Raw genomic sequence first — 16,011 nt, forward strand, 5'->3', positions numbered from 1 at the left:
ATTCAAACTTTAGAATCAACACTTTTAAGTTCCTATCTTACAACTGACATGACAACAATTTCATTAAAACACAGAATGACTGAATGTTAAAATTATACCCCCAAAATTATATACACATATATACATATATATATATATGTTTAAATTATACCCAAAATTATATATATATATATATATATATATATATATATATATTATATATATATATATATATATATATATATATACTGATTTATTGAATTTATATTCCCCCTTTTGTTTTACCTCTGTCGCGCGCAGGAGGGTCACTTGTTTTCGAAAGTTGGAATGGGGGGGGGGGGGGGTCAGCCACTTTTTCACGTCGGCAAAAAATCATCACCCCCCCCCCCCGGCCGAAGAAACTGACCAGTCCCAGAGGTGGGCCGTGGGAATTCCGTGCACACCTGTGTTGTAAAATGTGATCCTTCCCCTTGTCCAGCATTCTAAAACTTGACCCTCCCCAATCACTGCTGTATTCTCCCAGGAAAAACTGAAACAGTATCAGCTAATTTACATAATAATTTAATTGTTATGTAAGTTACGGACAGAAATTACATTGCGGAGGGCTGGCGTTTTTGGAGAGCTCGGGTCGCAATTAACACGCAAGCATTTTTGAAGGGTCATGCATTTGCGGGAGGGTCACTATGAGGCGGCAAGATGTGGCTGATATAGTGCTTTACCAGAAATATCAAATCATAATACATGGGAATCTATCAGGCAAATTATTGACGATTTTCCCCCACACAACAAGCTATATCTGTATATTTATATATGTTTGATAATATATGTTAATGTACTATGCTTGAAGTGGGAAGTAAAATATACATGTGTGTACGAGAAATTGGATTTTAGATTTCATTGAAAGTGTTGAATTACTATACATGGTAGTATATGAGGAAACTATGAATAATGTTTTTCTAATACAAAAATAGGTGATCTATATTTATGTATGCTTGATTATTGATATTAATGTTATGTTTAGGCTAGGGTGGTTACAAATGGATGTGTGTGCAAGAAATTGGATTTTGGAATTTCACCGAAATGTTGATTCACTATATATGGCAGTCTATGAGAGAAAATATAAAACATAAAACTAACAATATCTGTGAATTTATAGACATTTATTAATGGATAAACACTTTGCCATCTGTCCCATATGTTTTGTCTCTTGTCTTTCATCAGTTTTAACTGTTAAAGGTGTATAACATGGGATACCACTGCAACTTCTTTGCTTGTGAAGCTTGTCGATAATGTGTATGTATTTAAAGAATCAATGTATTTCGTCGGGAATTTCCTTTTCAGGAAATATCAAATGGACATTCAAAGGTAAAAATGCATCCTCCGATGAACTCTATCATAGCTTTCGCAGCTTTGTCACATTTTCGATAGATTTCCATACGTCCTTTCTCTGCTTCAAGCTCTGTTTGTTTATATGGTCTCACCAGTGAAATTGACAGCCGCTGATAAGATAATACAGCAGCTTCCAGCAGACAGGTCACAGAGTCAGATATTGTCGTAGCCTGTCATATGTTGCCGCAAAGTAATCAGTGTTTACGACTAAAAAGGTAAATTTGGAAAAAACCCTAATCTAGCAAACAACAAATATACAGCTGTATACCTCAGCGTCAAAATCTGTAGTGCAATGATTGGAATTAGGAAAACGTATTTATTGTGAGCTTTACAGATACTAGTACCGAGACGTTTCAACTGATACTATTTCATACTCGCTTCACTATGATAAGTTACATGGCAAACACCTTCCTTTGATACATCTCCGCTTTATAGAACAGGGGATCCTCATGCAGCTCCTTCTTACAATTGGTCATTTTGTGTGACTCAAACCGAGGCATGTATATGTACATCATCACAGATAATCGCCATCAATAATAACCCTACCAGGAAAAGTTTCGCTGGGCCGATGAAAAACAACCGATCAAATACGACTTCGGTGACACACATAAACGCAGTCAGCCAATGGTGCAGATACAATCGGGTGGGTCGGCAATTTGAGTTTTTGACAAATTGACAAAAAGCAGAGTAAATATTGCTAGGAAACGGTTTTCAGTCGTGTTTGATTTTTAAAAATATTCACCCTGACATGAATTTCCTCCGACAAAAGTGAAGAAATATGGGAAAGCACCGGGGAGCAACATTATACACTTATATGACAATATCGCGTCCGACCGATGTTTTTGCTCGGTACCGCTCGTGCCATCATTCTTACCCACAGACCAATCGCATATATTTCTACCATTTGTCACGAGTGTATCAATTATAATGTACTTGTACTGCCCCTGGGTGCTCTAAATAGAAAGGTATACAGGTAGGTCCTGCTCGAATGGGTCACTTTTTACATTAAAACATTTTGAATTTTCATCTGTAAAATCCCTAAACATGGCGTAAGGAAAGACTTCACATACAAAAGAAGAACAGTCAAAATTCCCAAAGTTTGCCACGAGTCGTTTTTTAAACATCCATTGGTTAGACGTTTTCATCTTGAGCGGCCCTCCCCTCCTACTTTTGTGATTTCCAGCGCTGGCTGCGCTGCTCACGAAAATAGGGTCAGGTTTCAATTAGAAGTTTGCCTCCATATTAATGAGAACAGCCACCTGACAAGGTCATGTGATCAGCTCGCCTGTATGGGGGCAAACTTGGAAATTTGACGACGAAACATCGAACATTTAAGTATTTGCACAGCTTCCTACTCTCTTCTTCTATGATGGGCATTTAGTGGTGAAATGACGATTATCGTCTGTAATTTTTCTCAGATGTGAGCTGGTGACCATGGTGACATACCATCTATATCCCTAATTGCGCATGTACCGTTGTACGGCAATGACTTGGTTCGGGAAACAATGGAGGTAAAATTATTGTATGGGCATACGAAATCTAAATTCAAAGGTGGCTCCAAGTTGGAAATTAAAATTCAACGCGATCAATGCACTCGTACTATTGACCAATTGATAGCCACTCTCACAATACCGAGAAGTGACCATATTTTCGTGAGCAGCGCAGCCAGCGGTAGAAATGGGACAGGGACCAGACTATTTTGTACTGTAACCCTTAAAGTGAATCACTTGGTGTCATAGAGTTCTACTTGACGCATTTATTATGAACACAACAAAATTTAATAAACTAACACGTGTCTCTTGTACATGTCGGGCATTGTATTTGTGTACTCGTTGAAATATGCTATACAGCACCAAAATGTTTCCATTTTCTTTTTCCGTTCATTGGATCATGTCCAATGAGAAATACGTCATCTGCTAAGGTTGTATGCAGACGGTACATAGCTGTGGGTCCATAGCTGTGGTGTTTTCAGACGGGATTCATGCCTTTTACGGGCTGGTTTTGACTTTTACGATTTTAACCCCGCCACCACAGCTATGGGATATTCCATAGACTAGCGTCCAAATCCGCCGCAAGCACCCTTTGCGCAAGTTTGCTCGACGATATTTCGAAAAATTTTCCATCCAAATTACAAATTGCCAACACTCATCGACAGCTTGGTTATTAGGGACTCACCAGACCAGAAATCCGCTCAAAATTCACTGAAATATCGCCTTTTTTCTAAGTTTGCGCGACATGACTACACGTAGACCGCCATTTTGCTAGCATAAAACTGTTGGTCGAGGATCCCTGCAGTACGTCACTACAGTGACGTAGGGCCGTGACCTCTCAACTTCTAAACACAAACTGAGAGATTCATCGTGTGATATCGATGACCATCGTTCGTCTTATGGACATTCTTAGTCTCACAAAACTGAAACCAAACTTTTACTTGGGGGAAAAAAGTTCAGTCCTAGGATCTATAATTATTCGTGGCGCGCCGCGCGGATGCTGGCCGTAAGTTAGTTTGTGTTCAGAAGTTGAGAGGTCACGGCCCTACGTCACTGTAGTGACGTACTGCAGGGATCCTCGACCAACAGTTTTACGCTAGCAAAATGGCGGTCTACGTGTAGTCATGTCGCGCAAACTTAGAAAAAAGGCGATATTTCAGTGAATTTTGAGCGGATTTCTGGTCTGGTGAGTCCCTAATAACCAAGCTGTCGATGAGTGTTGGCAATTTGTAATTTGGATGGAAAATTTTTCGAAATATCGTCGAGCAAACTTGCGCAAAGGGTGCTTGCGGCGGATTTGGACGCTTGTCTATGGAATATCCCATAGCTGTGGTGGCGGGGTTAAAAATCGGAAAAGTCAAAACCGGCCCGTAAAAGGCAGGAATCCCGTCTGAAACACCACAGCTATGGACCCACAGCTAACGCGTACATTGCATGCAGCTGATTCAAAATGGCCGGCGCTGGGTTGGTGTGCCCAGCCGATTTCAGGACGATTTCTCGCCAGTAGCATATGGTACGGTATGATTTTAGGCAAAAGAGACCAGTCGATCGATTGTTTATGCAACCATCTGACCGTTGACCAGTTTTTATCACCGGAAACGCTCAGAGTTCATGAATTTCACTGATTTATGAAATGCGGTGAAAAGCTTTCAGACCTTCCCTTCCTGTCTGTGCAGCAGTGGACAACGGGCCCAAGCCTGGCCCAAGCCCTGCAGAGCTCTATAGCCGCTCGGTTCAGCTAGCCGACATGTACAGTAATACCACGTACCGTTATTCTTTATTAATCAAGTCATGTAGACATTCTACACATTGATGATTATGCAGTGCGTTCGCCGGGCCTGAGCCAGGCAGCCATAGCCATTCGTATATAATGCCAGTCAACATGTAGGCCTATAGGCCTACACTAATATCACGTACGGTGATTCTTTTATTGAATAATCAAGTCGTATATAGACATTCTACATATTAAATACGATTATTATCCCAGCAATGTGCCAAGCGCCTGTGGGTATCATGCTTTGGTTGTGAACAAGTCCTGTTACAGAGGTCATTGACTTTCACGTCAATTCTGCACAATAATCAGGTTCAGACTTGTTAATTATGTACGATGGCTATACGTTATGTGAGAAATCTAGCAAGTACATACTGTTCTCGTGTTTATGGTGTTGGTCATAGATACATGTAGGTACCTTGGCACCAAATACGTTACTATCAGGGAGAGAGTTTGCATTTCATTTGTATGTAAATAAGGATTGTACAGATTGAATTGTATATAGAAGGTGTCTTTACGAACACCGGCTCAGACGAAGGGACAACATCTTGGGAGAAGGAACTATCCAGCAACATGTAGCATCCATTTATAAGAAATAAACGGTGTTATCTGCGCAGACTTGAGTCTCTATGCTGTGTCTGTATCCCGACATCCTCTCGCATGGCGATTCGCCGAGGAAGATATTGTCAATTGTAATAGTCCCAAGAGCAGGCGGATTGCGAAAGTGTGACCTCGCCTGACCTTTGTATAATTGTAAGCACAAGTCATTTGGTCCAAGTTGTGGTCCCTAGCAGTTTCTCATTGTAAAACTCAAGTGTGTATATGGTGTTTTAAAATAAGGAATGTTGCAATTTACTTTCAATTAAAAAATCGTTCTCCTTCCTCCATTGTAATATCAACCAATTTATTCTGAACATAAGCATATCTCACCAGCTAGACAGCTAGCTTGACAAGGCACACTGTTTTATTCACATTTGTACATTCATTCAAAAGCATCCGCTGTTATTGTGAGTGGTTCAGCTAAATCTGACACATATCTACATTTAAACCACGTTACATTAAAAAGGTTTCCTCACATGTTTTCCAACATATATATATATAAATCTTTCAAATGTGACCTTTTATTATAAGTTTAAATTTGGTCTCAAACAGTTTCAAGCTAAACTATGTTCTCTCTAGACCAATATCAAATTTGCACGTGCACAAAAACACCTATGACTGTAGAGTCAGTTTTTAAAATCATACTGACAAAGTACACCGAAACAAATTCACAAAATTAACAAAGTAAAATCGAATACCTGTATAAATTTTGAAGGGAAAACAAGACAAAGGATACGAAATAATAACACATAACCAGGGTAGATTTTGTGTTACAGTGATGAAAGATGACAACACTGGGTTGGATTAGTGAAGAATGTTAACCACATGAATTCAGAACAATATGACAAACTGTCGAAAAAACACTTCCACGTTTGCACAAAATTGTCCGCAGAGCTCGGACGTTGCATCTATGTGTCTCGTTTAGACTTTCCTGAGTTGTGGCCTTACTTGAAAACGGTTTTTTGTTATGCAAATATTTGAATGCTTCTCTTGACACTCCATTTGATGTGTTTGTTTATTATTAACTGTAGCTGTTAAATTCTTCTATGTTATTTAACTAGTTTTCTGATTGGCTAGATTAGATTAGTCCGTTTTGGACTATTTTCTAGCCTTTCACCTACTTCTGTAAACACTGTTTGATTGTATACAATCAAAATACTTACACACATTTGTTTGATTTGATTTGTGATCATACCTTTTCTTGGTGAAAATAAATCATATAAAAGCAATAACTCTGTGTCGAAACTTTAAGTTTTTGCGATTTCAATTCAAGATTCTTCAGCATACATCAGAAGAGTCAAATAAGGAAGACCTGATAACAGTTTTTAATTGAAATTTCTTTTGATGAGCTCTGGGATACTACTGATAATGTAAATGCTACTCTTTGTAATGTATTATTTAAATTGATACGACAAAATTCACAATGAACAGCATCAGGAAATAACAGTTGTCAGAATTTGTTATAATGTTATCTACCGTCAGTGACATACATGAAGATCATCATTACAACAATGAAAAGTGTGACTGTGTTTTGGTAGCAGTCCTTCCTTCCTTCCATGAAGGACTGCCATGGTACATACATTGTACAATCAGATAGTTGGAAAGCAAATCAGAATCTCTGTTTAAGAATAACATATGCAAATGAATGCAGAAACATGAGTACGGAAGAAAAGCACTGCTATGGGAAAATAATCCCGTGAAACTAAAAAAAATATGAACATGAAATGGCAGCTAAAAGGGTGGTAAATGTATTTAGTAAGAGTATATACTAAGGGTGTGTAGCCTTTGCATACAAAATGATAGCAGTAATGCGATATAATCACTTTGTTAAGTCAGCTAATTATCGCATCATATCTTGTGAATGGAATTTTCTATGTAATAGTTACCTGGTTGAATTTGATAAGAGTTTCATTGCACTGAAATAAGTTGCTATCTACCTTCCGAAGAAGACTTGAAAATGATGGATCATATGTTAGAAAAGCAGGGTAATAATTTGAACAACTGGGAGATAGAATCAGTTGATCTCCTGTCATCTTGGAACTGCTTATTTTTTTTGTGTCCTTTCTTTCTCTCGCCCTGTGACTGCATACAACAGTCCAGCAACTGCTCCAACTGCGCCTGCAACTCCGAGGCCCATTAGAACACCATCGACCTGCAAAAAATTAAAAACAATTAAGTCATCGTTTATGACACAGTTCCCCCTTGTTAATGGGTACTTTAATTAATTACAAGTCCTTGGAGAGGATCCAGTCCTCTTCATAATTAGGTCTGTGATTAAAAATACCGCAATACAGATGGGGCTTAATGGCCGAGAAAGAGTTCTAGGGTGGTGAAAACATAAAACCAATTTAGGCCGCCATCCTAATTACAAATGGTCATTAAATGAGTCAATTAGTAATAAATCGACAGTATGTTACCAAACATTTTTGCATTCTATCATAACACTTTAAACAAAATTCATAATGTAAATGCAAACTAGCGATTAATTTAAATGATACCGCTAAGTGTCATTGAAGTGTATTTACAACACTCTGAGATCAACTTTGAATAAAATCGGTTGATACGTGTCTCAGTTATGGCTCTGGACATGAAAACATAGGGCCAAAGTCCCTGAAGCTACTATAGACATGGATACAAAATTAAGTATTTCCTGACTGTATGAAATTATCTCACTAAGGTCATCCTAGGGACCTGTAAACCAAATATTAAAGCTGTCTGATCAGCGGTTTTGAAAAAAAAAGCGACCCAACAGTTGACAGAGCACTGCTGTGTTAAGTACAGAATAACTTTTTGTGACATGTATTGATGAAGAAGGTGGATATCTTTGATAGCTCATTTCAGGACGGCCCTACCAAACATGGCTAAATTAACTGCAAAAATACAAAATTGATGATTTCATCATAATTTCAATATATTACATTAAGATACAACCTAGGAACCTGTATATCAAATCTCAAAGCTATCAGATGAGTAACTTTTGAGAAACAAATATTTTGACCACAAATGGCAAAAATTGACCCAAAAATACAAAAATTGAAGATTTCATCAAATTTCAATATATCACACTAAGACAACCCCTAGGAACCTGTATACCAAATATCAAAGGCATCAGACAAGTATTTTTGAGAAACACATTTTTGACCAAAAATGGCAAAAATTGCACCAAAAATACAAAATTGCAGATTTCGTCATATATTCAATATATCATATTAAGTTCATCTGTAGGAACCTGTATACCAAATATCAAAGTTGTCAGACGAGCGGTTTGTTAAAATAAAGTTTTGACCAAAATGACCAAAAAAATTCCTTAAAAATACAGATTTGCATATTTCATCACAATTTGAACAAATCTAAGTTGGGTTATCCCAAGGGACCTGTATACCAAATAACAAATCTGTCTGACCAGTGGTTATGAAGAAGATTTTTTACGAAAAACGCCTTTTTTGGCGCTAATTTGCATATTTTCAACAATATCAAAAAATTGAAAAAACTGGTTTCTCAAAATCATATTTTTCATCTACACAACAAATATCAAATGAGTAAGTACTATGGTTCTCATGATATTTGAGTGGACGGACGCCTCACAAACGGACATACATACATACATACATACATACATACATACATACATACATACATACATACATACATACATACATACATACATACATACATACACACAGGCATACAGACAGACAGACAGACAGACAGACTGACAGACTGACCGACATACATACAGACACACAGACTGACGCCGGACGGATATCCATCCTAATAGCTTCTATAGACTATAGTCTATAGTAGCTAAAAAACCGTAACAAAATGGCCGCCACGAGGCCATATTGAATCATATAATGAAATAAATCCACATGCATATGTATGACATAGGTCAATGTCCTTGCACCAACGTTGACTAAAATCAGATGAGACATGCTGAGTTATGGCTTTGGACATGAAAAATTGTAACAAAATGGCCGCACTGCGGCCATATTGGATCATATCGTGAAACAAATCGATCTATATATGTATAACATAAGTCAATATCCTTGTACCAACTTAGAATAAAATCATTGTACATATGTATGGCATAGGTCAATGTCTTTCTACCAACTTTGAATAAAATCGGATATCTGAGCATTTTCAACCTTATCGTAAAACAAATCAATGTGCATAATTTGGCCGCCATGCAGCCATAATGGATCATATCGTGAAACACATTGACGTACATATGTATGACATAGGTCGATGCCCTTATACCAACTTAGAATTAAATCGGTTGAGATGTGCCTGAGTAATGGCTCCGTATATGAAAAAAATTGTAACAAAATGGCCGCCTGGTGGCCATATTGGATCATATTACAAAACAAATCGACTTGCATATGCATGACATAGTAAGTAATGCTTGTACCAAGTGTGAATGAAATCACTCAAGGCATCTCTGAGATATATGCATGAACGGGCGCACGGACGGGCGCACGGACACGACCAAACCTACAAATCCCCCGGACGGTGTCCGTTGGGACTAATAGCATAAAGCAAATAAAAAACAATGATACAGGAGAGTCTTCTCTTCAAGCGTACTCAGATACGAGACTACATGTCATGTTGATGAATAGAATATAAGAGAACCTTCAGCTCATTGTTAGTTTCGATACATTGAGGGGAGGGGTGAAGGGAAGATCAGGTTTTACGTCTTTCATATATAATACGACTTGACCATCCCACCCCCAGCCTTGATTGAGCAACAATATGAAGGGGGATGTAAATAATTCATGTTTGACTCTTTAAATTCCAAAACATTGTTAACTTTGTGCTCATAAAATTTGAACTTCAAGAAGAAATGTATATTTGCATATTTGCACCTGTGATGATCATGCATTTGGTTCCAATCATTTGTCAACTGGTTGATAAAAGAAGTATGTACATTACGCTGTGAAATTGTACTTGGTTGTGTTGAAAACTGACAAAGTCCTTCCGATAAATTATCAACCAATTACTGAAAGGTTAAGATTTGTGATGATTTTGTGAAGAATAAAGTGTGTAATGTGTTACCATGTCTCAAGTTGTTTTTGTAATGCAAATTTACTGTTTCTTCTCATATTTCAGAACAAAACGCATGAAGCTTGAGGGAATTTTGAGTTTGAGAGGGATGTATAGATAGTAGATTTGTAAGAAACTGGATTAGAATTTCTGGAAAGTTGTATGATATGACAATCACGGTAGTTTGAGTAAACAACTGACATGACATAACGTTACAGACGACTTTTATTTTTAAAAATTTCAATCACAGATAAATAGTAAAAACCTAAATTTGAAAGTATAATAATGGTAATTTCACTATTTAAGATAGTACGCACCTAAAAATTGAAAGAATAAAATTTCGCTTAAACTTTCAAGAAGGAAACTGTAGACCAATTCCTTTCAAAATCAAGAAAAACATTGGGCCCAGGGGCACCGACGTCCTTTGTACTCCTTAGTGTTTATTTATTATTTGCCGTAAATGTGAAGTTTGTCAGAAAGTGAAATTGTTTGGACATAATTGAAAGTTATTTGAACTGGTTGGTTACTTCTTCAGCGTAAATTCAAGTGTGGAATCTAAGTATCAATAGCTTTGATATGTGTGAAAGTGAATTAAGACATGGGACTCAATAGGATCAACAATATCTAAAACAGGAAATGGTGAACTTATATAATACAGAAGGGGAGAAAAATATAGCAACAAACCATTCCTTAATGGACAATAGCTAGTCTAATTACTTAACCTGGATTGTTGGCATTGATTATACATGTATCGATTGTCCATCAAATAGAAAATAAATTTGGGCCATTGACTAAAAAACATTTGTTTGTTACACTCACCACATGCACACAGTATTCGGGATGTACACCTATCTACAGTACATGTTCAATGAAAAAAAATTTGGAGACTGTAAGTCAACAGTGCATCTTTTAAATCTATCAGACTAAATAAGTCTGTATAGGCAAAAACCAAATTTAATTTTGAATAACGTAATGCAGGGAAGGACATGCAATATCGAAAAGCATACTAAATATCATAGAAATTGAATATAAAAAGATATGGAAATGTCGTCTGACAGTCATTAGTGTGTGTGCCAAGAGACAAATATTAAAATTGGAAAGCATCATTAAGACTACAATTTCTCTGACTAGTTTGTTTCCTTCTGATTTCCTGATACAGTAATAGGTACAAAATATTTATAATATGCTGCTATTTACAATAGTTATACAACATAGATTGCATTTTGTTCACAGTAGAACTGAGTTTTACATGTAAGATAATTTTCTCGTAAACTGTAAATTCTTGTTTTGGGCAGCTCAAACGTAGCAATACTTACAATGTTTTGATATGATACAGAGTGACTTGCACACATATGCACTATGCAGTCGATGTATTCATAGTATGAGAGTCTACTACATTATTAAAAGCATAGTGATGTTGTCAATTACATGTACGCCAGTGTACGATTTCAAGTAGCCACGAGGAAATTCTGTTGGTCTTTTACCGGAAATATAGGTAACATCAGTGAAACAAACAACATTACTTTTGGTGACCGTGCTAAAGTGCAATCTCGGATTAAGTATGATCATGCAAAATTGCCATGTGGGATCATGCCATGATTCTTAAATGCGCGTACTTCCTAAATCGATCAACATATAAGCACACACTATCTTTAGCGATCGAAGTCAACAATGATGTCAAAATCAACACACAACTGACGAAATTACCCAAAACAAGTCATCGTTGATGACACAGTCCCCACTTGTAAATGGGTACTTTGATAACAAGTCCTTGGAGAGGATGGAGTCTGGTTCTGATTTTTTATGTCAAGAGCCATTACTCAGACGTGCCCGGACCAGTTTCTTGCAGAGTAGTTGAATTTTTACTTTTCAAAAACAAGTGCATGACATACCTAATTCTGTTCACATGCAACTTGGCACAAGGACATTACCCTATGCAATTCATGCTAATGTCTACATGTTTACAATCCAATCCAATATGGGCATCAGTGCAAGTGACACACAGGTCTTTGCCATCCTCATTTCTTTCTCATGGGCACTTCAATTACAAGTTGGGACTATGCCATTGTCAATAACTTGTCCTTCATTGATTGTGCGAGGCTACTACCACCAAATTTTGTCATAAATTTATGTTATAGTCATGAAAATAGAGTTACCATTCTCGTCACAGCATTTAGAATTACATGTCTGAAATATGCCTGCCAGATCACAGTAAATGTAGATGTAATATATCAGACACCAAATCAATCATGAAAGTATTGTAACATAAAGATGCAGTTACCATTCTCTTGACATTTAAATTTACATTTATATGACTTTTAGTTCATGTGCCAAATGAGTGCATGTGAAAGGCACTGATTACTCAGTTCAGCCTATGACTCACATGTTCACAAGCAGTGCGTATGTATCTAAGCAATAACACATGAGAGCGAGGGCAAGATCACGATTTATTGCCTACCCAAGGGATGGTGGTCATGACCGAAATACTGATGATGCCCGAGCCGTAGGCGAGGCATCATCCGTATTTCGATCATGACCACCAGCCCGAGGGCAGGCAAAAATCGTGATCTTGCCCAAGCTCTCATGTGTTATTATTTTTATTACACCGAACAAGCAAACATGCAAAGAAACAAAAACACAAAGTACTTCTTCGAGTACAGTTCGCCTTCTGAGTCCGAACCTCAGCGTAAATGTTGTCAGTGCCGAGTCCAGGGTTGCCGCTAAAGTTTGCCGATCTCCTCGGTGGCGTATCCCAATTTGTTGCTTGTATAGTCGCTGAACACAGAAATTGCATTCCTTGTTGCCATTTTCGTTCGTTTGCTGTTTACCTGCATCAAAATATCGTCTAACTGTGCCGGTGACAGCTCTGCATGACGTTTCGCAGCCATAAGTTGCCAACTGCAAAGTACAACAAAGCGAACGACAATTTGTTTTGCGCAGAAAGGATGCGCAGTAAGTAAAATGACGTCATCCATGGAATATCAAATGCAGAGGGCATCATCAAGTTCGCAGAGGGCATCATCACGTTCGCAGAGGGCATCATCACGTTCTTTTACATGTCACGTGAGTCGTGTTTAACCAATGGCAGTGCACGTTGAATGGGTGAGGTGTAGTAATTAAGCAATAAAGCATACCCATAGCGACGGTATTCAACGAGATTTTGACCAGTTCACGATATATATCAGTGAATTGGTCAAAATTGAGTGATATACCGTCGCTGGGTGTGATTTATTGCTATCATATCATACCAGTATATTGAAATTCTGGCGTGGAACGTCAAAAACGGATTTTTGCTCAAGTTGAGAGCTCACGCGTATGCCAGCCGTGGTATATCGCCAATATACCACTGTTCTTTTCGCGTCTCGACCAATCAGATCGCTGTATTTGCGCCATCAATATACAGGTAATATTTTTATTACATGCCTCTTCACAGTTAATACTATATGACATTTAGTTACATGCAGAGCATTTTCAAACAATTTTACCATTATTGACCAGCATCAAGCAGATTTTAACGAAAGTCTCAATGGTTGTGCGCGTAAGGATACTTTACTTCTAGCGTTAAGTGTCTACTTTGACGTCGAAAACGTCGAAGAGCTTCACTGGACCGGGTAACCATAGAAACCGGTCAGTACATCGTTCACCAGCCCGCCAACTACCCGGATGGTACTATTCAAATCAATGCACTGATTTGCACAGACATCGAGGCATGTAATAAACTAGTGTGCATTAAGTCTGAAATATGCTTGCAAGAGCAAAGTAAAATATTCCTTCATCTCTGGCTACACACATTATTGTGAAGCCTGATGTGCTGCAACCAACCGCAGTGTACTCCTCACTTTCCCACTCACAGCAGGGCTACATTACCGTCTTCCAACTACGACGAAGCATTTCTATGATTTATGCTATCTGCTTTCCCAAACAAACGAAAGTAAAAACAACTCTGCCGCAAGAATACGGGTTTCATATTATTAATATTATAAAAAAAGCAAATATGGGAATACCATATACACATACTATGGACAAAGCACTGTGGATTACTGAGGATGGACGATTTCGTTGTTTCTAGGAGTTTGCCGATGTTTGGCACAGAGAAATGGGGAGTTAGTGTGGTGGATAGAGGGGACGCTGGAAGATTTCCTTCCGGGGAGTTGGGAAAACTGGCGGTGAGGGGAGAATTTCAATTTGTATGAGGAATACAGTTATGAAGGGCTATTAATTCCCAATGTATATCTTAATTTCTTTAAAACACGTTAGAACCATATATTTTCATGCAAAAACACGTATAGTTACAATATTTCAAACTTGGCTGCCTTTATTCTTCTTTGTATCGTTGCTGTTCTAATGTTATTCTTTAATAGTCCATGGCTTTTTTCAGCTTTTCACTATGTGTATAGGCTCGAAAAATGTTAGCTGCGTTGTTCAAACATTTATGCTTTATCAAACACTCAAACATAACATGGTTCTTTCACTTTCGTTTTAGTGTTTTCTCCTGATCTTACGAAAAGCCTTTTATTTTGTGTTAGGTGAGAGGTTGTGGTTGTTCATCAGAACAATGGACATCACGCCCTGCCGTGTTCTTAAACTCAATACAACAGAATATTTACGCTACCTGGCTGCTCTCTTCCTTGCCATATCGACACCATTTGGCGAAATGCTCACAGTTGTTCCACAGAACGTTGTAGCCAATTCTACCGAGTTTAGACAAAGCTCGCTCGACAATCTCTTCTGCAGAGGCCGGACACTCTCTGCGGTCGCTGTAGTTGTTGATTTTCGCTTTACAATCTTTCACGATGTCCCAGAAATTCTCACGCTTCACTTTCGCTTTCGTGAACTGCTTTCCCCAGACAGAGAAGACGTATTGCGAACCACCGATAGTATCTTCGCTACCGCTTTCACCGGTGAGGTGCACTACCTGTTCTTCGCCGACATATACGCCCCAATGTGAAATGAAGCCGCGATTGAACTCAAGCAAATCTCCGGGATTGCAAGAATCCAACACAGTTTGGTTGTGCCTATCATAGCTACCACTACCAGAACGTGAAAGTGCTGACATTTTGAATGCGTTGTCAACAACTTTACACCCAGTCGCTTAATTCCCTGGCACTACTGACGTGTCTGTGGTACTTGCTTCTAGTTAAAAACATCATGGCTCTTCTTCCGGGAACAGTACGTTCACGAATAGAAAACGGGGAACTTCATGCTGAAATATCTATATTTATCAACCAATGCAATGACATCTTATATAAAAATATGTAAATATTGCCTGTAGCTGTTTAGTCCATTCACAGGCCATGTTACAAGTGATATGGAAAACAATAATCGTCAGGCAATCATATAAAATGTGGCCGTATCATGTATGACATACTATGGCGTAAAATATGGCTGTTAACATGAAAACACAATAAGAACTCCAGGCCAAGAGTGACACACAATATCATCACAATACGCGACAGTGGTGTGGTCTCCCTTAAGGCATACAAGGGTGCAGTAATATCTGTCACATGTTTACCTCCATGGTCACATGCACAGTAGTAGCTTTATGACGTGTGTTGTGCAATAATACATTACATTATTTGTTTTGTCACTATTTATGACTCGCTTTTGATAAAAATTTATGGAGAAAGTAAATGAAAGCTGTTAATAAAATCTAGATAAAAATATACGTATACAGTATCATTATAGGTATACATGAATTGGTTCATTTAGTATAGTATAGAGACTGAGATTTTGTTTTGGACA

The 16,011-nt window shown here is 38.0% G+C and overlaps 1 protein-coding gene across 1 annotated transcript; it reads right to left on the reverse strand.

The window, feature by feature from the left end:
• Positions 1–5,575: 5,575 nt before the first annotated feature.
• LOC139150110 (phospholipase A and acyltransferase 4-like) lies at positions 5,576–15,452 on the reverse strand. Its single transcript, XM_070722281.1, has 2 exons — positions 14,882–15,452; positions 5,576–7,381 (listed from the first exon to the last, which is right to left on the reverse strand). Exons 1-2 carry the CDS (start codon positions 15,323–15,325, stop codon positions 7,274–7,276), a joined length of 552 nt encoding a protein of 183 aa, XP_070578382.1. The 5' UTR covers positions 15,326–15,452; the 3' UTR covers positions 5,576–7,273.
• Between the last annotated feature and the right edge of the window lie 559 nt (positions 15,453–16,011).

Source organism: Ptychodera flava, chromosome 14 (assembly GCF_041260155.1).
Source record: "Ptychodera flava strain L36383 chromosome 14, AS_Pfla_20210202, whole genome shotgun sequence".
NCBI classification, from domain to species: Eukaryota; Metazoa; Hemichordata; class Enteropneusta; family Ptychoderidae; genus Ptychodera; species Ptychodera flava.

What these genes read in the sequence shown, in the direction of transcription:
- LOC139150110 (XM_070722281.1), bottom strand. Translation starts at nt 15,325, where the DNA reads ATGTCAGCACTTTCACGTTCTGGTAGTGGTAGCTATGATAGGCACAAC. An exon ending in GCAAGGAAGAGAGCAGCCAG is followed by an intron (nt 7,382 to 14,881) that starts GTAGCGTAAATA and finishes AATTTTTTGCAG; the next exon opens with GTCGATGGTGTTCTAATGGG.